Source organism: Myotis yumanensis, unplaced genomic scaffold (genome assembly GCF_028538775.1).
Source record: "Myotis yumanensis isolate MYYU_CA2020_CCGP unplaced genomic scaffold, mMyoYum1.0.hap1 SCAF_8, whole genome shotgun sequence".
Classification (NCBI taxonomy): domain Eukaryota; kingdom Metazoa; phylum Chordata; class Mammalia; order Chiroptera; family Vespertilionidae; genus Myotis; species Myotis yumanensis.
The window spans coordinates 49,369,254-49,396,596 of NW_027223759.1; the positions used below are offsets into that span (position 1 = coordinate 49,369,254).

A 27,343-nucleotide genomic window follows, 5' to 3' on the forward strand; every position below is an offset into this window, starting at 1 on the left:
TTCGCCGCCGTCCTCTCTCACTCTTCCCCGCCTCTCCCTCCCCATCACATCTCTTGGCCATCCTCTCCAACCTCCCACCTTAACTGCATCCCTGCTCTGAATCGCTGCTTCCCCATTTCTTCAAGTCCAAGTCTTCTCCCCGCTCCACCTCCTTACAGATCCCGCTCCCCTCGCCCCCTCCCTTCCCAAGGCAGCTGGGGCACAAGCCCTCGCAGCTGCCGGGGTCCTGCGGCAGCAGCAGCCTCCGCAGCCGGTTTCAGTCAACATCACCCCGCCCACGCCCGGGTGTTGAAGTCCAACACTGGCCTGGAGCGGAGGGCGGAGGAGCGGGGAGGGAGGAGTGGGAAGGACACAAAACAGCTTTCAGGCGGCGGGCGCGGCTCCACTGCGCATCTGGCTGGAGGGGTTCCCTGGGTTAGTGGCTGGGCAGCTGCCCCAGGGACTCGGGTTCTAGCTGGCAATTCAGTGGGGCCGTTTACTACCGAGCCTGGGTGGCATCAGCTGGTGAGGGCAGATGCTAATCTAGCAACACCATCTAAGCCACCGGAGCCCAGGAAGCCAGAGAGATCAGAAAGAAAGAGAAGCCCAGGAGGAGAGAAAGGGCTCCAGGGAGCCCAGCTCCAAGGGTTCCAAGGAGCCCAGGTGCTGGCGGAGACCCATCACATGGGAGCAAGTAAGTGTTTTTTCCTTGCTGTGTGCCCAGTCCCAGGAGGGTGTCATCTGCAGCCAGTCTTCCCCACCCAACCCCCACCGACCCCACCCCATACACACCCCAGGCGATTAATAGATTCTGGACATGAATGGAGAGAGCTGCTTTTGAGAGCACCAGTGGCCTGTGGGTGTTTGCTCTGCAAGGTATGTGTGGGCAGTTTGTCCATCCCACCAGGTAAGCTTCTGAAACCAAGAAGTTATGTTGGTGTAAAATATCTAGAAGCCCTACTTGTCAATGGTTTTTAGGTCACATGACACAATAATAGAAGAGAAGGAATGATACCCTATGCAGGCTGGAGCATATTTCTCCTAAGGAATCTTGTCTCACATTCTAAGTAATTTAGTGATTTCAAGATTGGTGCCTTTCATGTAAGAATGGACAGTATAAAATTAGAGGCATAGATGTGATGGGAACTGTTGTGCCTCGTTTAAACCACTAGACATTTTGGTATTGTCTGGATCAACAGGTTTTGGGTTGTGGTAGTTTTCTTTCATTGATTAGTTCTGTAAAATGCATATGTCCGGAGGTTTTCTTTTTGAAGCCATGATTATTCATTGTGACTCTGGCTATATGTTGCCTCCAACACTCAGGGTACCGTCAGAGCAGGATAAGTGATGAATGCGAGTGGGATGACAGTGACGGGCTCCCTTTACTTGTGGAAATGATGGATGCAGGTTTGGGTATTGGTCAGAAAAATCTCTTAAAATGTGAAGGAGTTTGGGTGGTGCTTTTTGTGGTTATTTTTTCTTCCTGGCTATTGTTCGGGAGAGTAGTTTATGGCAACAATAGAAGGAAGCAGGGCCCAATAAAAAAGAATCCTGGGTACCATACCTGCTAAATGGAGCCCTTATTAAAATTACAGGTCAAGCAGATAAGGCCCATAAGGAGTAATTTGTCAGTAATTACCTAGCTAGTGAATGAAGAGTTGAAGTCCAATAAAGAAGACTTTGAGGTTAAGAATAATGAAACATGATTTCCATTTTTGTGAAAAATGAAGCAAATTATTTAACTTTTGATTAAGCTTTATATTTCTTATTGTAAATCACACATCAAAAACTTATATTCTGGTAAGGACTAAATTACAGAAGGGTTTTGTGAAGGTAATGTGTTTAACTGTTGTTTGCATAAAGAGTTTTTCTGTTTTTATACATTTATTTCACTGTTCTGGCTCTCATTTTAAGTCAAGTTCAATATCTGAATAAAAGGAGCTTTCACAGGCCTCACTAGAGGAAGTGAAATTCACATGCAGGTCATGATCTCTTGCCACCTGTACAGTTTCAAGTATATTCTAACCTGTGAGCTTCCATCCTCGCAACATTTTATGTTTAAACACCTTTGAATGCTCTCAATATATGCTTTAGCCACTTTCTCTTTTTAGTTTCAAATTTTGGTTTAGTCATATGGTCTTTCTTCCTTGGGATGAAACCATCATCCCATATTGGCTATTGGTGAATGTATTTTGATCCATTAGTTACTATAGGAAAAGTCAGAGTTTAGGCATACATAATCCACTCTTGAGGGCTGGGAGTAATTAAAACCCTGCATTCAGGGGAGAAGTACTCTGAGCACCTTCTTTCCCATCAATATACTTAAAACAATAGGAGAAAATCTTAAAATTGGACGTGGGCTCAGGAAGAAGGACCACCAGATCCCAGATGATGTGGGCAGGCCCCAGGACCTGCCACTGCCCATCAGCCTCCATTGGAGAGTGGGTGGTAGAGCCAGGCACCTGGGATCTGAGTCTTGTGTCTCACAGCCTCCTGTGGGAGAAGCTCTGGGAGGGTAGTTGATATATACTCCCATAGCGTGATCAGAGAGGATAAATATAGGCCTAAAGCACACTGGAAATAAACACAACAGTATTTTGCTCAACTCCTACCTAGGGAAGAAATATCCTAATAGACCCCAACCCTAGATCTCAATATGACAGGATCTGTATCATAAATGAGGCATTCTGAGCCTGACCCAGGATCCTATCTCTACCACCATAGACTTTCTCTTGAAAGCTTATGGTGGGGGCATTAGCATAAAAAGGACATTCTTGATTTCTGGGAGTCTGGCCCCATTATTTTCACTACCAGTATCAGCATTGGTCAGTTGTGAGAGGACGTGTGTAAACCCTGCCCACCCTACTAGCTATCAGCAATGCACAGTCTCTCACTATCAAGGCCAGGTAAGCAAGGTCTCATCTTTACAACATTGAAAGAAGGAACCTTTAACACTGCAGAGAAAGTTTTCATCTGATGGCTTCTAGGGATATTTTTCCATTGGTCTATCTCTCTTGGCCCAGGTGGGATTATGATTTCCATGAATTTGTTCAATCATTGCTATTTATAAACCAGTCTTATTCTGGTTATACTCTATGCTGACGGGGGAACCCCCATTTGTCTGGCCAACAGATATCCCTGTTGTGTACACAGTATTTCTTTTTTTTTTAAAATATATTTTATTGATTTTTTACAGAGAGGAAGGGAGAGGGATAGAGAGTTAGAAACATCGATGAGAGAGACACATCGATCAGCTGCCTCCTGCACACTCCCTACTGGGGATGTGCCTGCAACCAAGGTACATGCCCTTGACCGGAATCGAACCTGGGACCTTTCAGTCCACAGGCTGACGCTCTATCCACTGAGCCAAACCGGTTAGGGCTATTTCTGACTGAATTGACTCAGACTGATGCTGGCTGAGGATTCCCACCTGTGTGGTGGCAGCCAACTGCCAAACTGACTGTATTAGCATCAAACAAGAGCTTGATTAAGTTAGGGCCTTGCCCAGGGAAATTCTGTTTTTAAAAGACTGAAATCAGGTCAGGGCATTTGGTTTTAAACTAGAACATCAGAGGATGTTGATTGGGTTGGGGGAGGGGGATGAATGTCCCTGGTTGAATCTATGGTGTTGAATGGAATATTCCTTCCTATCTGCTTTAGATGCCAGAGTGAGGCTCCCAGGCCACCAGCCTCTGACTCTCCGCGTTCTTCCCGAAGCTGCATGGTCTAAGTGCTAATTATGGGCTATAATTCTGGCTCTGGTCCATAGCTAGTTTTGTGCTAATATGTTTCAAGGCTCCTCTCTGATTTCTCTGAAATTCGAGAAGTGGTTGGGTATCTATGTGTTTGGTTCCTCACTTGAAAAGCTAGAGAGTTTGCGGAGTAGGAGTAGATCCTGGAGGAACAGACCAACATTCTGAGAGTGATCAGGAGCCGAGGTGGACAGCCAGCTTTAGGAGGCCTTCAGGGTTCCAGTGACTGTGCCAGTTATGAAATTTTTTAAAAATTTATATTCCACAGATTCAGTGGCACCTAAAACCATAGGTCAAAAGGTCTCAGGATCGCTGATGAGTATAGAAGTTACATGCATAACAAGCTCTCCTTTGTATGCCTCTAGCAGGGGCAACAACACATTCTTCCTGGTTGAGCTCTTTATTGGCCTCTGGCCAGATTTTCCTTGTCAAGGGTCTGACGAGGGTCACAGAACAGTGTGCTCTGGAAAGATTCTGGCCTTTCCCCAACACGCTTGTTTTGGTGGGCTGGACAGGCCCAGCTTGGATATTGTTGTCATATTCACAAAAACAAGGGACCCGGCTAGCGAACCATGAGGTTGCCATAGAGAAGCTCAAGTGGGCACACTTAAAGACCAAGGCGGCTTTTCTTCATGTTCCTAGAACCCCTTTGTTGCCTCACCAGCCATAATGGCTCACCCTTCTGAGACTCTGTCTCCCACAGAGACTTATTGTTCTGCATCCTCTCAAGGCATTGGGACATCCACCTAGCTTTCCTTGGGCTCATTCATGTAAGGGAATTGAGACTGGGTGCTAAGACTGTCGTATGACACTTTTATCTAGATTTATTCTCCTCAGTATAGGAGGATCACACATACTCCGAATGTGTGTGATCTGCTCTCCTCCTCCCTGGAAAGAAGACATTTGCAAAGACCTCAGGTCCTGATTATTTTAATGAACCGTCATTGGAATACAAGTTTACCAGATTTTGGGGAGCATTCAGTTCTCAAAAGTGATCTATTTGAGGAGAGATGGGACCTGTCCCTTTGAACTTTTGCTGCTGCTCATGATTTACAAGGCTGTTTTCCTAGCTTTTGAATCCAGAAGAATGCCTAGATTAAAATTCTTAAAATTTATTTTTAAAAAGACAAAACGACAGTGCATACTTGTGTTTTTGAGAGTTATTTATAATTTTCTTCTGCAAGATGACATATTGGCTGAAACTGTCAGAATGAGAGAGTTGAGACCAGAATGAAGTGGATATACTGAGGCCAAAATGGGCTGACTTGGGAATAGAAACAGCTGCAGTCAGACTCCAGGTCCAGGGACAAAGGAGGCAAAGTCAATTAGGGCAGGCGAGATAAATTGTATGCCAGGAAGAATTAAAGAGTAGGAGTCAGCTAATCAAAGTTAAACAGGAAATAAGCAGCTGAAGTGGAAAAATAATCCCAAAGCAAAAAACCAACTGGGTTGAAATCAAGGGGAACAGGCAGCTGCAAAATTCCAGGTGGATTGGTGCCTTTTTGGTCAATCTGACCTTTATTCCCAAGCCTTCAGTGTATAAGTGTCCACTTCTGGGTTTTCGTAATACGTACATGGTATATTACATTCAAGTAGTAGAGAACCATTAACCAGAAAGCAACAGAATCTCCTGACACCTTTTCAGTTCCTCTTCGTGGATATAGCAGTTTCATTTCTTCCAGAGGGGAAACATTATGCATGTGGTAGCATATATAACCCTAAGTATATAACTCTTATAAAACATTTTATTCAAAGGTAAACAAGGCAAGCCATTCCTAATGTTACATTTTTCATGAAGTAATTTATTTTGGGAATCTTCCCATATGAGCACAGACACATCTCTCTCATTCTTCATGTTTACTAAGTAGTGTCTCATGATAGCAACCTACTGGATTTAGGATATTAGCTCCTTAGGGTGGACACTTCGATTGATTTCAGTCTTTGAAATTAAAGGCCTGTTGTGACTAACATCTTTGCAAACATGACCCCTCAACTCCAGCAAGAATATTCATTGGGAAGTTTAATTTGGTGGTGGTGGTGTGGGGGTGGGGTGTGGGGCAAAGAGTACATGTAAGTATTGCCAAACAATCCTTCCAATAAAAATGCACTTATTCACATTCTCACCTGAACTGTGTGAAGGTGCCCATTGCTTTCGTATCCCAGAGGGTCAAGGGTCATATCCACTGAGAAGAGTGTCATTTACGTCTCTAGAGCTTTACTGCTAAAGCTATTGTTTTAATCTTATCCATATCTTTCAGAGTCTCATTAGTTTTAATCACCTTTCCTCATATTTTTCTGCTTCCTAAAAGACAACGATAATATTTTTGTATCTTCCATAAAAAAAGCAACGCATCTATATCATTTGAGTTCTAAACCCCCAGGGTGGAGGGGGCGGGGGAGATGATAGAGAGCTCTAAGGGCAAAGGCTCTGTCTGCATCAGAGAACTTAGTTGTGAGTCATCACAGAATGTGGGAAAGATGAAATATAAGCCATAATATATCTATGAAGTGCACTCAAGTAGTCCTGACAAACAGAAATCTCAATATAAATTGGTCTCTTCTCTAAAGCATGTGTAATTTCTACATTCTCAACAATATAGATTCCACTCAGTGATTATATTACCTGTCTCCTTCACTTATGTATGCAGTGCATTCTAGTCCCAAGTTAACTTGTTTATCAGCATTGTCATTACTTTTTTTGATTACAATTATCTGAATTTCATTGGTGCAATAGGCTTGATGCATTGTTCATGCTGATAGAAAGCTTAATTGTTTCAAAATAGTTTGGAAACTAAATGAGAAGTCATTTTTCCTTTTATTTCCTATTCCATGTTAGAATGAAATTGGCATTTGGGATATTATCCTTACTCTGTGGATCCATTATGCTATATTTTCCCCTTCATTTTTCCTAATTGACATTTTCTTGCTCTATGGCCTACACCCTTGTAAGCTACCCTAAATATTTTGGTAAATAAGTGAGGAGAATACATAATATATACTATCTAGTATAGAGTAGAACATTTTATAATTCTTTTTGGCAAAGCAAATCTAGCATCTGTTTCTCATCACGAGGATCAAATCCAGCTTCCCAGGAAGCACAGGGGTTGATTATTTGTATGTTGTTGTTTCATTCCCTAAGGAGAAAAATGAAATTGAGGAGGCTGTGACTGCCCTGGATAGTCACTTCCTACATGTGCAGAATCTGTCTCCACAGCCTGACTGCATTACTGGCAGGCTGTTCTCTGTGAATCAAACCGAGAGACAGAAGAAAGAGGAGTGGGAGGAGAGAGGAAAAACATTGACTTCTGACTTGCCCTTTCTTTGCTCTCCTTCATTATCTCTCAGAAGAGGCAGCTCCAGCTGCTGGTAGAAAATGTTATCCACACAGCCTCTTCCCTGGGAACAGAGGCAAAGCACTGGCTCACTGATTGGGTGGCCATGTCATTCGTCCTCCAACTAATTCCCAGAGGGAAAGTAGGGGAGGGTGGGGGTAAAGGGGAGAGATCAACCAAAGGACTTGTATGCTTACATATAAGCCAAACCAATGGACACGGACAACAGGGGGATGAGAGCATGAGGTGTGGGGGAGAGGTTGGAGGTTAATGGGGGGATGAGGACACGTTTGTAATACCTTAACCAATAAAGAAATTATAGATAAAAATAGAATAAAATAAAACGCCATAATTTGAAACCTAAATAGTAATAATAATAATAATAATAATAATAATTAGTTTTCAACAATTTCAGCAGACACCCAAACTGTCCCCAAAACCCGTGACTTCTAATCACACTACTTATAGATGAGATTGGACGTGTTGGGAACAAGAGGAAAGAGTGGAAAGAAAAGGAGATTTGCTATCTCAGAGGGAACTGGGAGCAATAGGGTAAGGTGGATGACCCACTTGCATTTCTTTGATTTCAAACTTTAGGACTGTTCTACCCTAGGATCTCTGTGGCAGAATGGTAGTACCTGGTAAGGTCATTGCTAAACAGGTACCCAGAGAATGAGGAAACTCTAGAGCTAAGGAAAAGAAGGCGCTCAAAGGGGTGAAAAGGATGTGGATTTTCTAGGGAAGTGATGTTCTATGTCTCACACTTAGGATATCAAACAAGAAAAAAACACACAAAGAAAATGCAGGACTGAATTGAAAGCGAACGCTGTCTCTGCTAGCTTTATAAAGGTGGTTGGATGAAGCTGGGCTATCATCCAAAGGAATCTTTCTGTCTGACAGGCTGCATTAGATTCATTTCAGGTGGCCTCAGCCCAACATATTCTGAAACTGTCTTCCTGGGTTGGGCTGTTTGCTCCTGGGTTTTCAATATTAACACCTGGAGATTTCCAATAGGTCCTCAAGAGCTAGTATGACCAGAGGCCACTCTCACCTTTGTCTTTTTGAGAGGCCCCAGGATTCAGGACCTGCGGGTTGGACACTGACATCTTGTCAGCCATCCAGAGTCTGATACATTGTTGAAGCTCTTATTCATGTCTCAAGCTAACCCCGAGCCAGACTATGTGCTAGAGGTTTATGGTTTGCCTTATGTGACAACTGGTTCCGAACTCTCTCATCTGGTTGCATATTCAGGGCATGGTTTGCGGATCTATGAGCTTAGTTCCACTGCTCAGAAGCTGGGCAACAATGAAGGTTAAGAGAATTTCAGCAGTCCCATCGCAGATTAGGAAGATGCTCAGGGAAGTCAGCTTGCTGTGAGTGGTCCCCAAGAGCTCCAGGAAGAGCTCCAGTTATGGATTTTATTAAACAGAAATTGAGAGCAGGTCTTGCATCTCTGGGGACCCAGTGGCACCAAGGACTTCAGGGTTGAAGGCAAGTTATAGAATCTGGTTGCATGACAAAACCCTCACGCATTCTATTGAGAAGTGACAAATGGTACTTTTTCTTCCACTTGCTGAGCCCTCATGTGGCCACTGGCCAGGAATTTTTGGTCAAGGATTTGACAGGCCGGATTCACCAAAAATACAATTCTAGGAAGATCCTGGCTCTTCTACAACTTGTTCATTTTGTTAGAGTAATAAGGGGCAATTCAGAAATTTTAGAGGCCAATTTTACAAAGGAGTAGAAGTTTGAAGAACATCTGGAGAAATTGGAGTCATTAGTGGTTTACAATGTTGGGTCAGACCACTTTCCCAGACTTACTAGTCAGGCACCCAAACCTGTGTTGTCTTAGAAGACTCAAATTGAACTATTTAAGCCAGAAGCAGCTTTACTTTTGTGTTCCTAGTAGCCTCACTTTCTATCATCTCTGTCACTGTCATAGAGGCATTTGTTAGTGAGTCAGGAGACCTTCATTTGGATCCTATCCCCAGTGGTGTATGTTCCTTCCTGATGTTTCAACTGCCAATAGGTTTTCTTTTATTTATTGTTCATAGCAAATTTATACTCAGATGCAGAGAGGGAGACTTTGTTATCTGACACTGGATATGGACCTCTAATCCTATTGTGTATACTGACTGTAATTCTGAAGCTTAGTATTCTAGACTGCTCTCTTCCTCAAGAAGAGAGACATTAATTGTTATCAGATTATTAGAAAATTTGGCACTCTGTAGAATCCAGGTCCACCAGTGTTGGAGATGATTTTAATTTCAGTCAATGTTGCTCTTAAAACTTAAAAATTTTCAGAGATGACCACGATGACTTGGTTCTTATTTGTGTACAAGTCTGTCTCCTATTGTCCTTAAATTCAATGATTATATTTTATTAATGTTTCTAGCACTGCTACCTGGCATAGTACTTGGCACTTAAGTGTGTTCTGCAATTGATTGCCAAATAAATTAATGCCAAAAGTAAGCACCATGGTTAAACATATTTCCCTACATGACATATTAACTGGCAAGAAGAATCTTTAAGAAAAATTGGAGCTCACTTTTTAAAACATATATAATATTAAAATGTTAAAATGTAGAATTAAAAATAAGTACAGATGAATACACACACACACACAGACACACACACACACACACACATATCTGTGTCATCTATCAAACAAGAAGTTGTTTACAACTTCTTTTTGCAAGAGAGCACATTTCAGTAATATGTTCCAAGGGTTCTGAGAGGGGTTAGGAAGGATAGAGTTGAGCAATCAGGAAATCCAAAGCCACCAAAAAAATGCAGAATGTCCATCCAGACAGCAGGTCAATCCTAGGTCAGGAACAGAGATTAGGAACCTTAGTCAAAATCGGTTGAACTCTGGGCAGACCATAACTGCAGAGAATGTAAACAAGAGCTATGTATCACCAGTCATTTTAGTCAGAAAGAGCAAAACAATCTTAGGGGCAAGAAAACGAGTTGAAATAAAAAAAAAAGTGATTAGCCACACTAGAGTAAAGAGATGCTAATACAAGAAGAATCTAAGCGTATAAATTATTATGTAATAATTAAAATGAAATCTGAGCCAGTTTTGGAGACTAGAGATTGTATACTCACAGGAGTATATGGTTATTTGCTATTAGATGTTAAGTCTGTTCAGCTAGTTGCCTGTCATTCAGTCCTCCCGCTTATAAATAGTCTACCCTCAGGACGTCAAATTATCAGGTAATAATTGTGACATTGCAATTATACTTATAATAAAAGAAATATCAGCTTTTTCTAAACATGGCTGGAATCTTGAAATCTAAAGAGACTTATGCGCTTCCCTATTTATTATTATAAAGCCATTTATTTATGCTGTAAGCTATATCTCAGGACAAAAAAATAATGGAACTTGGGTTTAGGGAGGGTGGAGAAGATTAATGAAAAGTTAAAAGTTTTACAGTATGGTTGATTTTTTCCCCCCATTGGAGATTTTGGACTGTCTCTCATGTGCCATTGTTATGGTTGTTTATCCCCAGCAAATTAGAGAGTAATTGTTAGAAGGGGAAGCCGGTAGAAGCAAGCAATGTGAAAGCAGCAAGAAAAAAAATCTAAAAGTATGGTGATGAAAGAGATACAAATAAATAAAGCAGAAAAAAATGTAAAAAGCATAACTCTTTCAAAAATTATTTAAGCATGTCACAGTATTGCAGTTGATTGTAATTGAATATTATCATTCCTTTGATTTATTGGTAAGAAATTATATTCAGCATATTCTCTTTATAAATTCTAAGAAGTATGGCAGAAGCGTTAATTTAAAGACAGTTAAACATAAAAATACAGTGCTTTAAAATAGTAACAGCTATATATATTGAGTGTGTATTACCTCTTCTGGATGCTTTGTCTTTATTAACTCATTCCATGCTCATACTATTCTAGGAGGTAAGTACTCCTATTGTTCTCATTTTTTATAATTGAGGAAACTAGACATGGAGAGGTTAAGTGCCTTGCTCAAGGTCAAAGTTAAAGAGTTCTCAACTCCAGATTGAAATCTCGGTGATCCAATAAATATTTGGTTATGGAGTTAGATATTTTCCGAATACTTTTTTACAAAATATTTCAAACATATGGAAAAGCAAACAAAACTGCACAAGAAACATCCAAACACCACTTGAATCTTCAATTGTCATTTTATAATGTTCACTTTATTATTCATATATATGTAATATAAAGATGTTATATCATAGAATTATAACCTTGAAACCTATATAATTTATTAACCAATGTCACCCCAATAAATTTAATAGAAAATACAACTTTGAACACTGTGTATATTAATTGGCTTGAGGTGTACCTATTGGGTATGCTCATATTGCTCAAATTACTGAGGTAAAATTTATATTTTTTAATTGAGAGAACTAGTGCCAGATATTTCTTTGGAAAAGATGTACCAATTCATAACACCAAAAAAGTTTATATTAGAGTATTTATTTTCTCAATCCTAGCCATCACTTTGCTTCATTAAACTAGGACCTTCATTTTAAATTTTTATAAAGCCATTTATTTATGCTTTCTTTTATAAGTTTTTTTAATACATTTTTATTGTTCAGCTTATTATAGTTGTTCCTCTTTTTTCCCCCCATAGCTCCCCTCCACCCAGTTCCCACCCCATCCTCTGCCCTTACCTCCCCACTGTCCTCATCCATAGGTGTACTATTTTTTTCCAGTTTCTCCCCACACCCCCACACCCCTTCTTCCCCACCCCCAAGAATTGTCAGTCCACTACCTTTCTATGCCCCTGATTCTATTATATTCACCAGTTTATTCTGTTCATCAGATTTTTTATTCACTTGATTTTTAGATTCACTTGTTGATAGATATGTATTTGTTGTTCATAATTTTTATCTTTACCTTTTTCTTCTTCCTCTTCTTAAAGAATATCTTTCAGCATTTCATACAATATTGGTTTGGTGGTGATGAACTCCTTTAGCTTTTTCTTATCAGTGAAGCTCTTTATCTGACCTTCAATTCTGAATGATAGCTTTGCTGGATAAAGTAATCTTGGTTGTAGGCTCTTGCTATTTCATCACTTTGAATATTTCTTGCCACTCCCTTCTGACCTGCATAGTTTCTGCTGAGAAATCAGCTGACAGTCGTATGGGTACTCCCTTGTAGGTAACTGACTTTTTTTCTCTTGCTGCTTTTAAGATTCTCTCTTGCCCTAACTAGTTTGGCTCAGTGGATAGAGCGTTGGCCTGTGGACTGAAAGGTCCCAGGTTCGATTCTGGACAAGGGCATGTACCTTGGTTGTGGGCAAATCCCCAGTGGGGGGTGTGCACAAGGCAGCTGATCAATGTTTCTCTCTCATCAATATTTCTAACTCTCTGTCCCTCTCATTTTCTCTCTGTGAAAAATCAATAAAAAAAAGTTAAAAAAATAAAAAAAGGTTCTCTCTTTGTCTTTTGCCCTTGGTATTTTAATTATGATGTGTCTTGGTGTGGTCCTCTTTGGATTCCTTTTGTTTGGGGTTCTCTGCGCTTCCTGGACTTGTAAATCTATTTCTTTCACCAGATAGAAGAAGTTTTCTGTCATTATTTCTTCAAATAGGTTTTCAATATCTTGCTCTCTCTCTTCTTCTGGCACCCCTATAATTCAGATGTTGGGACGCTTGACGTTGTCCCAGAGGCTCCTTACACTATCTTCATATTTTTGGATTCTTTTTTCTTTTTTCTTTTCCAGTTGGGTGTTTTTTACTTCTTCATAGTTCAAATCTTTGACTTGATTCTTGGGATCCTCTTGTCTGCTGTTGGATCTCTGTATATTATTCTTTATTTCAGTAAGTGTATGCTTAATTTCTAGTTGGTCCTTTTTCATATTCTTGAGGGCCTCACTAAATTTATCGGTGGTAATTCTTGAAAAACCTTAAAAGTGTGGTTTTGAACTCTATATCCAGTAGTTTGCTTTCCTCCATTTCTGTCATTTGTGATCTGTTTCTTTGTCTCTGCATTTTTTATGCTTCCCTGTGTTGATAGAGTGGCTTTCTGTGCTAGGTGTCCTATAGGGCCCAGTGGCTCAGCCTCCCCAATTACCTGGGGTGAACACGCTTGGTACACCCCTTTGTGGGCTGTGTGCACAGTCTTGTTGTAGTTAAGCCTTGATTGTTGTAGGTATCACTGGGAGGAATTGACCTCCAGGCCAATTGGCTGTGAGAATCAGCTGTGTCTACAGTGGGAGAACTTCTGTGCTGAAGACACCCTTATGGGGCAAGACTTGCTTCAGTGGGGCTTTGGTGCTCACTGAGTCTGCCCCCGAGTGTGTCCCTTATGGATCTGAGGAGTTGTAATCTGGATGGTCCCAATCTGACCACTGGGTACACAGGCTCTTGGATCTCTAAGGAGGTGCTAATTTAGCCTCTGCCTGAGGCTACCCAGCAGGAGCTATGGAGAGATCTGCAGGTTCCTCTTCCTTGTTTGGGTTTTGGCGGTGCCCAGATGAGGCCAAGCTGTGAAGCAATGCAAGCTGCTGTGGAGCCTTGGGCCTTCTTTTGGATGTTCTGAGTCTTTCTGACCCAGCCACAGTTTGTTAGGTAATTTTAGATCTCAAAGGGCCAGCCCATTCATATGCAAAAGTCTCTGCAAACAGCTTGGGTGGGGCAGGGTTTCAGGGAATCAAAAAGGCGGAGCAAACAGCTATGGCTGATCCTCAGTCCTGGTCTAAGAGGTCCAGCATCTCAGTGTCCCAGGAATTGCTGCAAGCACCTCTGAGAGAAAGCCACCCTTGAGTTCCACCCGCTGCCAGACAGTCCAGTTTCTCCCCTATGAGCCTGGGTCCCCAGAGACTTGCCCAGAACTGGAGTCAGGGCTGTCAGGAGCTTGTGCCTCCCTCCCGATTTCAAAAGACACCTGTGTCCTCCGTTGCCAGCCCCTTTCTGTGAGCACTCGATCCTCCATACCTCTGCACTTTACTTCCGCACCTCCTCTGAGTCTCAGTGTGCTTTTCTCTTTCCTTCTAGTTGTAGAATTTCCACTCAGCCAGCCTTCCTGTGGTTCTGGATGATGTATGTTTTGTCTTTTAGTTGTATTTTTGAAGTGGTTGTGCGAGGCAGCAATTTCAGGTGTTTACCTATGCCGCCATCTTGGTTTCTCCTCTTTTATAGGTTTTATTGTGTGGGTTTTTAATTTTAAATTTTGTTTAGCATTTAAATTATTCAACCATTCAAAATTTATTTGGCTTTTATAAGTGTCTGGAGCCAAGGATAATGGGAACTGCCCAACTCTGAACCTCCCCTTATGTTTCACAAACAATGAAATACAAAACAGCAACAACAACAACAACAATTAAAATGACATAAAACCCACACCATCAGCAAAACTAGAAGTCAGAGAAAGCCCAAATTTTAAAATTCCCATGAATAAAAAGTAAAATTCAACCCATATCCACTCTCTCTCATGCTTTATAGAGAATGTGGTCTAAATTTAAGTTGAAATGACTGACAGAAAGAGAACACTCCAACTAATGGTGAAAATACTTGGGAGAAAAGCATTCCCCACTAAGTTTTTGTATCAATTATTGAATAGCCTCTACTTTGCCACTCTGCTTTGAAATAAACTACAAAGTATATTCTATATGATGCCAATGCTTCAAGTTATGCTTAATGACAACATATTAGCCTGGGAGAAATGAAATCATTGATAGAATTAAACTCAGCTCTCAATAATCCTCAATCTGGGCATCTACTGAAGAAAATGGAGGGACGGGGAGAAAAGGGGAGGACTAAGTCAAAGCCAAGATCACAGCCAATATCATATGGCAGAAGCATTCCAGTAAACATCAATGATACTTCAGCTCAAACCACCATAAATATTTCACTGGGCACACCTGAGTTAGCATATATTTTCACCACTCAACTAGCTATTCAATGATGGAGAAGTCATGAAGCTCATCAATGTCTGTTTCCTTATTTATAAATGGTGATCACAAGGATAACATGTGAGAACATGAGATAATAGAAACATCTAGTCCAGTGCCTCACAAATGGTAGTCACTCAGTAAGTGTGACCAAAATTATAATTGCCTTAATTATGACAAATATTGGCTCATTTTCAAATGCTTGAAAATTGATATAAGGAGAATATTTTTCTATCATAATGCATCTCTTTTTCTCATATTGATGCTGGTTGTGCTTCTTTCAACTGATATCCAAGATACATGGCTTGCACTTTAATCAATATAAAATATTAGTGCAACTAGAATATGTTAGAGTCCAAACTTGAGTTTAATTTGATACAATTCTTGCCAAAAGTGTACTTTAGCTTTCGATTTTTTAGAAAGGCAGTCTAATGGACAGATTAACTATTAATCTTTCTATATTTTTCAGGCTTTAGTGTGCTGTATTAAGATCACTCACTGGAAAGCATAGTGCCTGAACCATATTTTATAAATTCCCCACAGAAATGCTTTTACCTAAGTGTGACTTAATTATAAATAATTCATAATCTTTTCTTAGCCATCTAGAAGTCAGATGCAAGTCAGTTCCATTTGATAAGTACTTGCATTTTTTTTACATACTATAGAAGCCAATGCTCACTATCAATTCATTTACGTAGTCAACCACCCAGAGTACTTTCGTTCAACATCAAAATTATCATTAAGGAGCCTGGCCTGTATGGCTCAGTAGTTGAGTGTAGACCCAAGAACCAGGATGTCAGGGTTCAATTCCAGGTCAGGGCTTTCTCAGGTTGCTCGATTCACATTAGGGGGCAGGAGGCAGCCGATGGATGGTTCTTATCATTGATGTTTCTATCTCTCTCTCCCTCTTCCTTCCTCTCTGAAATCAATAAAAACATTTAAAAAAATTTTAAAAATATCACTAAGGAAGTCTTCTGGGATAACTGAATTGGGGGAGAGAATTAGCACGGACAGTTAGTACTGTACTGCAGGCTTTCTGTATGTGGTCTGTTTAACCCTTATGACCTTGTGTAATGCATGAGGGATTCTGGTTTACATGTGAAGAAACATGACTCAGGCAATGTTATGATACTTTGAAAAGAAAATGTTTTACTTGAGTCTTTTCTACTTCAACTAATGTAGCCTCTATTCTTTTAAGTAGTCTATAGATGCTGTGATTTGAGGCTAATCAATATTCTGATTCTATCTGAAGACCCTTCAGTTTACCTACATGCCTTTTGGGTGTGGTTATGGATTACAGCAGAATAGAGAAGATCTGCCTCCTACATCTTCCTTTAATACAGATCAGTTATATACCTTTTTTGGCAGATACAAGGTAGTATTGATTTACATTGCAATTACTATTAAGTAAAATCCCTTGGCAGTTTTCTCTGTTACAAAAAAAAGTATCTTCACTGTACTTGTGCAGATGGGATTTTTTGGTCCAACTTTCATAACCATACACATATTCCCATTATATATTATTTTATTAGGTTTGGCCCATCATTCTAAGATATAAAAATCTTATCACAATTAAAATTTATATTTACTTCCCACTTATTAGGTGCCAGTCAATGTACTAGGCATTGTCAATGTACTAGGCATTTGACTTTATATGGGGAATTGATGCATAAAATTATATTTCATAATATTATTTTATTTTATTCTTATTTAACCCAAAGAAAAACACCAATTTTATGACCGAAGGTTCAAGAATATTGAGTAACTTGACTGAGACCTCTCAAAACACTAGTAACAGAATTTAGCTTTTGAATGCATGTCTATCTAATTTCAAAGTTCATGATTTTATTTGTTTATACTAACCTATAATCATGAGTCATTAAGAAACCTTTTAATTTATACTCAAGGGATTCCATGTAAGGAGTTTAATTTTGAAAGCCCACTTAATATATTAAAGAAATAAGATTTCATATGTAAGAACAAACTTCAGTATCTGTAGCCTATGTTTATAAATTGTGAGTTGTTGCTGTAGATGTGTTTGTATGTACATATGGTAAATATAAATGATTCTTAACCAACTTTCAATGTGTTAGTTTTGTGCATGATATTGAGCAAGGTACTTGGAAAATAAGTAAATTTTAAGATGAACAATTGTTAGTTTTTTTAAACCATTAATCTAGAAAGAGAGATCCAAGTAGATACATTCCATTATGCATACTTCGTATTTATCTCTGAAATTTCTTCACACCCCATCCTTATAACATGCCTTGAGGGAAGTAGACATAAGAAGCTGTTGCTATTGTGAAAATGTTTCTCGCTCTGGTCTATAGTGACTATACCAAGGGGAAATAAATCCATAGGCTGGGCTAGACCAATTTAGAGTATCTTTTTACAGTTTTTGAGACATAGGCATATGGGGGAAATTAAACTGAAAAATCAAATAAAATTGAAGCTGGGATGGCATTGTTTAATGCGCATTCTGAGAAGTAAGCAAAGGAAGCTATTCTTGAGATAGAATGAAAAGAAAAGCCCAGAAGATGGTGATCCCATGAGAGGAATAGGAGTCATCCCAGTTCTTGATTTTCCATTTTTATTTCCCAGGAGACAAAAATGTACTGTGTGTTCTTTGCTTGGATGTCTATGAGATTACCATTTGTATACTTAAGTGTCTGCCTCACACCATTTATTTAAGCTAGCATTTAGAGTCTGATTTTTACAATGACTGTTATTCCATTAAGATTAACTAACACCTTTTCTTTCTTAATATATAAGTAATGAACTAAACTATTAAGCAACTCAGTTTCATTAAACAGTGTGGAATATATGTGTGTGTACACATGTGTGTGATTTCTGTTTTAGGAAAACCTTATAGAAGGAATTCAGCCAAGGCCAGCACTGTAAGAGACAAAATATACATGTACAAAATGCCACCATTATCAAGTACAAAATTTCTTATCCTTGATTGCAGTAATAAAATTACAAAGAGGGTTAAGGGGAATGAATAAAGAATAATCAGTCAGTTGTCACTGAATAGGATCACTTGAGTAGGTTTTGACAAGAATCAGACTGGAGAAAATCAGCAAAAGAACATATTTTTATGTGAGAGGAAGTAACAAGGTTTATGAATGGGGAATTGATGCATAAAATTATATTTCATGAAGACAAATTTGAGTGGCCTGTAGGATGATTTGAAGTAAAGACTAGAACAGAGGGAAACCTGTACAGACTACTATAGCAACCCAGATATAGATGACTTACCTCACTGTAGATACGTAAACAATGGATCATATTTAAATACATAATGAAAAATAATTGAAAGAACATTATTTTCTTTAGAGAAATTGATGACAAAAACAAATTTCATGAGTAATATTTAAGATAATTAGTTTATATTTGTGCTTTTTTATATAATGAGTAGGAAACTTAAAGATTGATTATAGTCATGGGGAAAAACAATAAATTTTGTTTTTACTTGTTAAGTTGCTCTCATTGGTGGGTTTGCTACATAAATAACAGAAGACAGATATTATTTTGGGAAATGTGCTCGGTAAGTATCCATGTATAGTATTTAAAACTGTGTTTGCCTATGCAGTCACCAAAAAGAAGGACATAACAGAAGGGAAAGGCATAACTTTAAGGGATATCAGAGTTAAAATTTGAAAGGAAGAACTGAGTCAAAGGGAGTATTCAGAGCCATAAGAAAAGTGGATAATGCTGCCATGAACATAGGATTGCATATATCTTTGTAAATAAATGTTTTCATTTTTCATGCAGATATAACCAAAACAAACAAACAAACAAAAACTCTTAGATGGACTCAACAGTATGGTGGTTACCAGAGAAAAATGGGAGGGGAGTGGGGTAGGGAAGGGTAGAGAGGGTTGAATGTGTGGTGATGGAAGGAATTTTGACTTTACACAACACAGTGTTCAGATTATGTATCATAGAATTGTACACTTGAAACCTATACAATTTCATTAACTAATGCCACCCTAATAAATTTAATTTTAAGGAAAAGAAGAGAAGAGTAGGGTTAACAGGCAATGAAGACTGCCTTTAGGAAAGGAAAGCCTAGTCAATAGTTTAATGCAGATGAGAGTGAAATAATTGGATTCTCCACCCCCCCACCGCCAAATCTTTAGAACTCTTATGACAAAGGAGAACTGGAAAGGAATATTTCAGTAAGAGGGAAAGGATTCAGTGGAGAGGTAAAGAAAACAGAATGAGTTACACATGAACTTACAAATTAAGTCTAATATTAAGTATAACAGGACCTAATTTAACAGCTCAGTTTTCTACAAAACTCGGGACTTTTCTTTAAATAAATGCAGTTATCTGTTACCTTTTATTTATAAATGTCCTAAACTTTTTTAATTTAATTTTTTTCCCTACGGTATATTCAAATTTAATAGAGAGCTAAAAAATACATTTCTTGCAGGTGCAAAATTGAAAATGGCTTCCCCAGAACCTAAGGGCCTTGTCCCCTTCACGAGGGAGTCTCTTGAACTTATGGAACAGCGTATTGCTAAAAAACACAATGAGGAACATGAAGAAGATTTAAAGCCAAACTCTGACTTGGAAGCTGGAAAAGAGCTTCCATTTGTTTATGGAAATCTTCCTCAAGGAATGGTGTCAGAGCCCTTGGAAGACGTGGACCCATACTACCAGAATAAAAATGTAAGGATCAATTGAACTTATTATGATCACATTTGTTTTTCAGACATGCAAAAATGTAATTGAGATAGAATGTAAAAAGATAATTAAGAATAAATTAATAAGTAATTTTAAATTATACAAAACTACGTAAGAAATCTAACACATATTTGAGAATTTTATAAAAAGTCACTGTTTGCCTGGTTGGCTAGTTTGTTTGGGGTTACTTTACTTGGTAATAGGCTATACTGTTATACCTTTTTTATTTTTTCTCCCCATCTGTGAACGTGAGATGTCTTTATATTTATTTAGATCTTCTTTATTTCAACAATGTTTTGTAGTTTTCAATGTACAAGTGTTTGTTTTTATTAAATGTATTCCTAAGTATTGTATTTTTTATGGTCATATTATACATGGAACTAGAGGCCTGATGCATGATATTTGTCACTGGTTGTGGGGGGAGGTCCCTCAGTACAGCCTGCGCCCTCTTGCAGTCTGGGACCCCTCAGGGGATGTCCGCCAAGGGGTCCTTAACACTGCCCTAGTGGCACTCCCCCTGTGGAAGCGCACTGACCACCAGGGGGCAGCTCCTGCATTGAGCATCTTCCCCCTGGTGGTCAGTGCGCTTCATAGCGACCAGTCGTTCTAATGTTTGGTCGATTTGCATATTAGGGTTTTATATATAGGATTGTTTCCTTAATTCATTTTTTGCTCCTTTATTGCTACAGTATAGAATACAATTGATTTTTAAATATTAATCTTACATCCTGAAACCTCACTAAAATATTTTTTTAAATTGTTGACACTATTACAGATGTCCCTTATTTTCCTCTCTTTGCCCACTCCCCACCCTGGGCCTTCACCACACTCTTGTCTGCGAACATGGGCTATACCTATATGTTCTTTGGCTAATCTCTTCACTTTCTTTTATCTAGACCAGGGGTCCTCAAACTTTTTAAACAGGGGGCCAGTTCACTGTCCCTCAGACCATTGGAGGGCCGGACTATAGTTAAAAAAACAACTATGAACAAATTCCTATGCACACTGCACATATCTTATTTTGAAGTAAAAAAACAAATGTTTTTGGCGGGCCGCATATGGCCCGCGGGCCATAGTTTGAGAACCCCTGATCTAGACCCTCTCACTCCCTCCCCCCTGTTATGCATTCATATAATGATTTGTTTTATTGGCATATGATGATCAGCTACTTAAGGTTATCAATTTTAAAGCACTATAATATAAAAGTTATATAATATCTACACAATTTCACATGTTCAACTTGATAAGTGCTCACTCAATAGTTAGGAAAATAAAGTCAACCTATATTTTATTTATCATTTTTATTCATTCATAAATCATATCCTATCTTATCTCCAGAATAATTTGAAGAACCCTCTAAATATTTGAAAAATTGAAAAACAAGCACAAAATGATAAAAATAAGAAATATTTTTTTAAAAAAGGCAGAGATCTGTGTGTCTTGGTAGCTGGAAGAGTCTTCATTAAAGAAATAGAATGTGAGTTATAGTTTAGAGGACATTTCAAATTTTAACAAGGCAAAGGGAAGATCTATGAACAAGCAAGAGCAGAGATTAATTCTGGAATAGGGAAGAAACAGTGCTGTAAATTGTAGGAAATAGATGAAATAAGGGAGATTTCAACATGGATTTAATGTGACGACCAAAAAACTGATGTGATGAATACAATATTTAAGTAAGGTTAACATGAAGATTTCTAAATTATTATTGCATGAAAGAGGTAGGGTCAGGAAAATGAAATAGGAGAGAAAGAGTAATCCAGCCTGATGGTGTCTCAGAGGAGAGAGAGAGAGGTAACAAATCCGAGAAGAATCAGCAAGATTTGAAGACTGACTAATAATGCCAAGGTCTTCAGCCTGAAAGAATGGTGGTGCTGCTGACAAAAATGCAATAACTATAAAAAAGATCAAGTTTGGGGGACAAAAAGATTAGCTCCATTGTGGACAAATGTAATTTGATATTCTTGTAGAGCAAGCATGTCAAACTCGCAGCCCATGGGCCCCATGTGGCCCACAACGAATATTTTTGCGGCCCAGCCAATATCTGGTATAACGGTATGTAAGAAACGTTTTAGTAAAAATTTCATAACTTAATTTTTACAATATCCTGTTATACATAATTATTAATAGCAAACTACAATGTTTGCTAATGACTGATCACTATAATTGTGTTGCATTCATTTCCCTTACGTGCCTTACGCACAGGCGCACCATTTCTCTCCACTAATACTAGCAGTGAATATTTTAGCAGCCGATTTCCACGTCATTAGTCTTGGACTGACTTGTTTGGTCCTGAAGGTCATCCGGAAGGATGTCGGTCTAATTAGCACATTATGCTTTTATTATTATAGATTGTATTACATTGCATTATATGCTATATATTATATCCTGTTATATAACATATATAATATTCAATATAAAATATGTTTGTGCACATATCACAATAAATGAATTTTCCAATTGGATATGTATTATACTAAGGGTGTGTATTCAGAAACATACACACTCACACGCTTTCACTGTGTGTAAGTGTATATGTATATATGTATATATTGTAGCTACACACATATATACATATATATAAACATCTATATATATATGACTCATTTTTAGGATATTTTTGATCTTTCATTTGTTTTGGTTTCATGTTCCAACATAGTATATTTACATGATTTAAATGTATGTTATGAAAATGATAATAAACAAGTGGGGTTTTATTCCATGGATAATTACTAATGATTGGGGTAACATTGAGATATTTTTGGGTCAATTTTACTATTGTAATCCCACACCTCATTGGCTTTGAAATAAAATTAATGGTTTTTTTTTACATTTATTGAATTCAGGTATGTTTAAATGAATCTCCATGAACCATTAATATATACCTTTCTTCCTATTATTTTAATTTTACCGGAAACCCTGAGGACTGGTGTGTGGCAAATGGTTTTCTCAATAGAATCCTAGCTTCTCCCCCCGCAAAAAAAAGTGGTAGATAAGCTTAAATATCAATTAAAAGTTACAAAAAACACTTTCCCCTTGCTTTTGTTTGTAAAAGAATATCAAAATATAAGAAAAATATAATTGTTAGAACTCATGATGGAAATGACCATTGTCAATATGTTGCATAACTGGTTAGATTATATAGTTCATGTTCTAATTTCACATGATCTTTTTTGCCTTACAGACTTTCATGATACTAAACAAGAAAAGAACAATTTTCAGATTTAATGCCACGTGGTGTACATTGTCTCCTTTCAATTCAATTAGAAGAGCAACTGTTAAGATTTTGGTACATCCATATCCTTTTCTACTGGCTTTAGAATGTACAAATATCAAATGTAACCATTCTATTCAAATATTGCTACAGTCATTTCCTCTTTTGAATTGATTTCTCATTTTAGGTCATATTGAAATTTGGATTATAACTGCACTAAGTGTTTCATCTTTGAAAATGCATTTAAATATATTTTCAAGTTAGTAAACATTAACAAATCTTAATCTTCATCATTTATCAATATGACTAATATATATTTCTGATAATTTAAGAAACTATTTATCTCATATGTGTACATACATATAAACAGATTTAGAAACATATAATTCCAATATTATTTATTATATACTATTCCTTGACTGCAATCTACCTTTTTTCGACTATTAATTTTGATTAGCATCCTGATTGACTGCATATTTATGTCCCTGACTGAGGGGCCAAAATGGGGGACAGAATTACAGTAAGTTATATAATTTCATTGTATGTAATCTCATATAAGATTATATTTAATATTTACATGTGGCATTATAGTACATTGCATACTAAGTATTATAGCTTTGCATAATTTAATATTTATAATATAATATAATAAAAGAAAAACAAGCAAATTGACCGCACCTCCGCTATGCCCAAGCCACGCCCACAAGCCAATCAGAGCGACTATATGCAAATTAACCTAACCAAGATGGTGGCCGGCAACCACGGAGCTGGAGCAAGCAGGAGGCTTGGTTGCCCCGGCGATGAAGGAAGTCAAGCTTCCTGCCTGCCCTGGCTGGCTGTGGCCTCCGCTCAAGGCAACAAAGTTTCAATCATAGAAGACAAATAAATCCCAGATACCTGCTACCAGCCAGCCTCCACTGGGAGCTTGGGTGGGTGAGGGCTGTGGCCAGCCTGCAAACAACCATCAGCCCCACACCCAGGCTGGTCAGGCACCCCAGTGGGGACCCCTACACTGAAGGGGCTGTGGCCAGCCTGCAAACAGCCATCAGCCCCTCACCGCGGCTCGCCAGGCACCCCAGCAGGACCCCCCTCCCTGAAAGGGGGGTGGCCAGCCTGAAAACTGCCCTCAGCCCCTCAGCCCCTCACCCAAGCTTGCCAGGCACTCCAGCTGGAACCCCCACCCTGAAGGGGGCATGGCCAGTCTGAAAATGGCCCTCAGCCCCTCACCTAGGCTGCCCAGGCATCCCAGAGGGACCCCCACCCTGATCTGGGACACCTTCAGGGCAAACCAGCTGGCCTCCACCTATGCACCAGGCCTCTATCCTATATAATAAAAGGGTAATATGCAAATTGACCCTAACAGCAGAATGACTGGGAATGACTGGTCACTATGACACACACTGACCACCAGGGGGCAGACGCTCAATGCAGAAGCTGCCCCCTGGTGGTCAGTGTGCTCCCACAGGGGGAGCTCTGCTCAGCCACAAGCCAGGCTGATGGCTGACAGTTCAGTGGTGGTGGTGGGAGCCTCTCCTACCTCTTCAGTAGTGCTAAAGATGTCCGACTGCAGCGTAGGGCTCCTGGGCTGCCAGAGTGATGCCTCACTGCCAGTTTAGGCCCAATCCCTCGGGGAGCAGGCCTAAGCCAGCAGGTGGTCATCCCCTGAGGGTTCCCAGACTGCAAGAGAGCACAGGCCGGGCTGAGGGCCTCCCCCCCCCGAGTGCACAAATTTTTGTGCACTGGGCCTCTAATGTATATATAATATTCATTATACATAATATTTATACATATACCATGATTAATGAATTTGCCAAATAGAAATCTACATATATGTCAAGTAAACAATTTTAATTTTTTTCTACCCTTTCTTTATTTCCGAACCTGTTCTGTTAACATTGTGTAAATGTTTGAGTCTTTAGCTATATGTTTATGTCTATGGTATCATTTTAAAGTTAATCACTAAGAATTAATATAATATTTCAGTGCCTCGGATTTTCTTTACTGTTGCAATCCCATACCCGATTTGCTTCAAACTCAAATAACTATTTCTTTTTATTCTTTAAGAAAGTTATTTTTCTTTCTTTCTATTCTATCTCTTTTCTCTTTCCTAAGAGATGTGAGTAGATTGACTTGCATTAGCCTATAATGATGGAAAGGCCCATTACATTTTCTAGAGATGAAGGCTTTTTTTTATGCTACCTCTTAAGTTTAATTCTGTTCTTAAAACTAGTTGACTTTGGAAGATAAATGTAGTACTGATTCATTATAAAAATCCTTATTTAAACATATGATAAAATTAATTCTTTAGACCCTTTTACAATTCAGTGTGATCCCCAATATGGAATAACGTTGATATTTTATATTTTCACCATTTACCTAAATATATAGACAGACTATAACCTTGAGCTAGGACTTGTTGAAAAAACTGGTAATCAAATTGTATGGTTAATGCCATGAGACATAGGCCACCCTAGAAGCCCTATCTAAAGCCTGCCTATGGTTCAAAGGGCACTTGCTTTTTTTAATTGCCTGGTTGATTGCTTGGTTCATTAGTTGATTATTTGCCAGATAGTTATCATAAACACTAGTGGCCCAGTGCACAAAATTCATGGACGGGGGCAGGGGGTGTCCCTCAGCCCGGCCTGCATCCTCTCCAATGTGGGACCCCTTGGGGGATGTCCGACTACCGGTTTAGGCCCGATACCTGTGGTTCCTCTCACAATCTGGGACTGCTGACTCCTAACCGCTCACCTGCCTGCCTGCCTGATTGCCTCTAATCACTCTGCCTGCCAGCCTGCTTGTCCCCAATCGCCACCCCCCACCAGCCTGCTCGCTCCCAACCCCCCCCCCCCCCCGTTGGCATGCTTGCTTCCAACTGTCCCCCCTGCCGGCCTGCTCACCCCCAATGCCCCCCACCAGCCTGATCACCCCAAACTGCCCTCCCCTCCTGGCCTGATCACCCCTAACTGCCTCTGCCTCGGCCCCGCCACCATGGCTTTGTCTGGAAGGATGTCCAGAAGGTCTCCCAGAAGGTGTCCTGGTCTAATTAGCATATTACCCTTTTATTAGTATAGATTGTATTTCAGAACTGACAATGTATTATTTTCACTTTAAATATATATATATATTTGTGTGTATGTGTGTGTGTGTGTATATATATATATATAAACTTTTTAATATATAAATTTTTCTGCAGGATCGCTTTGCTTGCAATTTACACACTTGAAATACTTGTAAAACTCATTGCAAGAGGCATCTGGACAGGATCTTTTTATTTCTTTGGTGACCCGTGGAACTGGCTTGACTTCAGTGTAACTTTGTTTGAGTAAGTATTATTTAAGTTGTGAACGTCTTAATACCTTGCTAAGCAAATGCTTTTCATAAAAACATTGAAGTTGGCAAAATTTTCTGCCTGAAAAATTTTTGAAAATATAGAATATTTCATAAATTCTAATCATAGTGAGTTCTCTCAGACAGCTCCAACTGAACTAGGTCATAGAATATGGAATACAAATGAAAGGAATGGGATATTATCTATATTTTCTATATGAAATAAAGAAAATAGAGGTTGAATTTTTGCTTTTTAAGTTAGTTTTAAGGAGCAGAAAATCTTCCGGAGACTTAGCAGAGGATACTAGCATATTTGGTTCTGTCTCCCATTTACGTTTTTTTTTAGCTACATTTCTTAACACCAGTAAATATATTAGATATTTGAATAAGATATTTTAAAAACACACACACATACATTTTCTACATTTCCTAGAGTGTTGTGACATTAAATTCTAATGATTTACATATGTATTTATTTTTTTAATGCATCTGTTTAATATACTCTGCTTTGTAGCTGAGTGATCAATGGTGTTGAACCTCTATTAAAGAAATTAAAAATAATATTCTATTTCTAGATTTTGGGTCAAGAATTTTTCTTCAAAAAATCTTTATAAAGGTTAATAATTATTGTCTGCCATATGGTAAGCAATAAAAAAATAGTAGCTAAAATTATTGCAATTATCACTACTACTTATGCTATTGCTATCATTATTTCTGCTGTTGTGTTAGCAAACACTTAGCTAATAGCTAACATTTAGATATCTTATAGCATGTGCCAGTTGCTTTTCTATGCACTTTACATATATTAGCTGATCTACTAGGTGTACCAGTTAATAATGCGGATTTTTTTCAACAGATGGAGTTACACATACTAGTATGTTGATATCACTTGGGTTGCGGGTGAATTTCCCGCCAAAATATAAGATGGCGCGTTAAAATGCCTATATCTTTTGAAGTATGGGTTCGATTGAAATGAAATATTTGGTAATACGCAGTTACAATCGGCCCGAGTTTACACGTTTTCCGCACTCCACCGCAAATCTATATGAACCGAGTTTAAGACGGCTCCCGCGGAGTACGCGCAATTCACGCGAGCCGACTTAACTCGTTTCCCGCAACCCAAGTGATATATATGCCATTTGATATGTATGCTATTTTGTTGTATT

The 27,343-nt window shown here is 38.9% G+C and overlaps 1 protein-coding gene across 1 annotated transcript in view; it reads left to right on the forward strand.

Annotated features, from left to right (window-relative positions):
* Positions 1-399: 399 nt before the first annotated feature.
* SCN7A (sodium voltage-gated channel alpha subunit 7) overlaps positions 400-27,343 on the forward strand; it is a 90,323-nt gene continuing 63,379 nt past the window's right edge. The window contains exons 1-5 of the mRNA XM_070422816.1: positions 400-673; positions 19,383-19,621; positions 22,818-22,929; positions 23,277-23,367; positions 26,044-26,172. Coding sequence (XP_070278917.1) covers positions 664-673; positions 19,383-19,621; positions 22,818-22,929; positions 23,277-23,367; positions 26,044-26,172 — 581 coding nt within the window. The 5' untranslated portion in view covers positions 400-663. The remainder of the gene's footprint in view (positions 674-19,382; positions 19,622-22,817; positions 22,930-23,276; positions 23,368-26,043; positions 26,173-27,343) is intronic.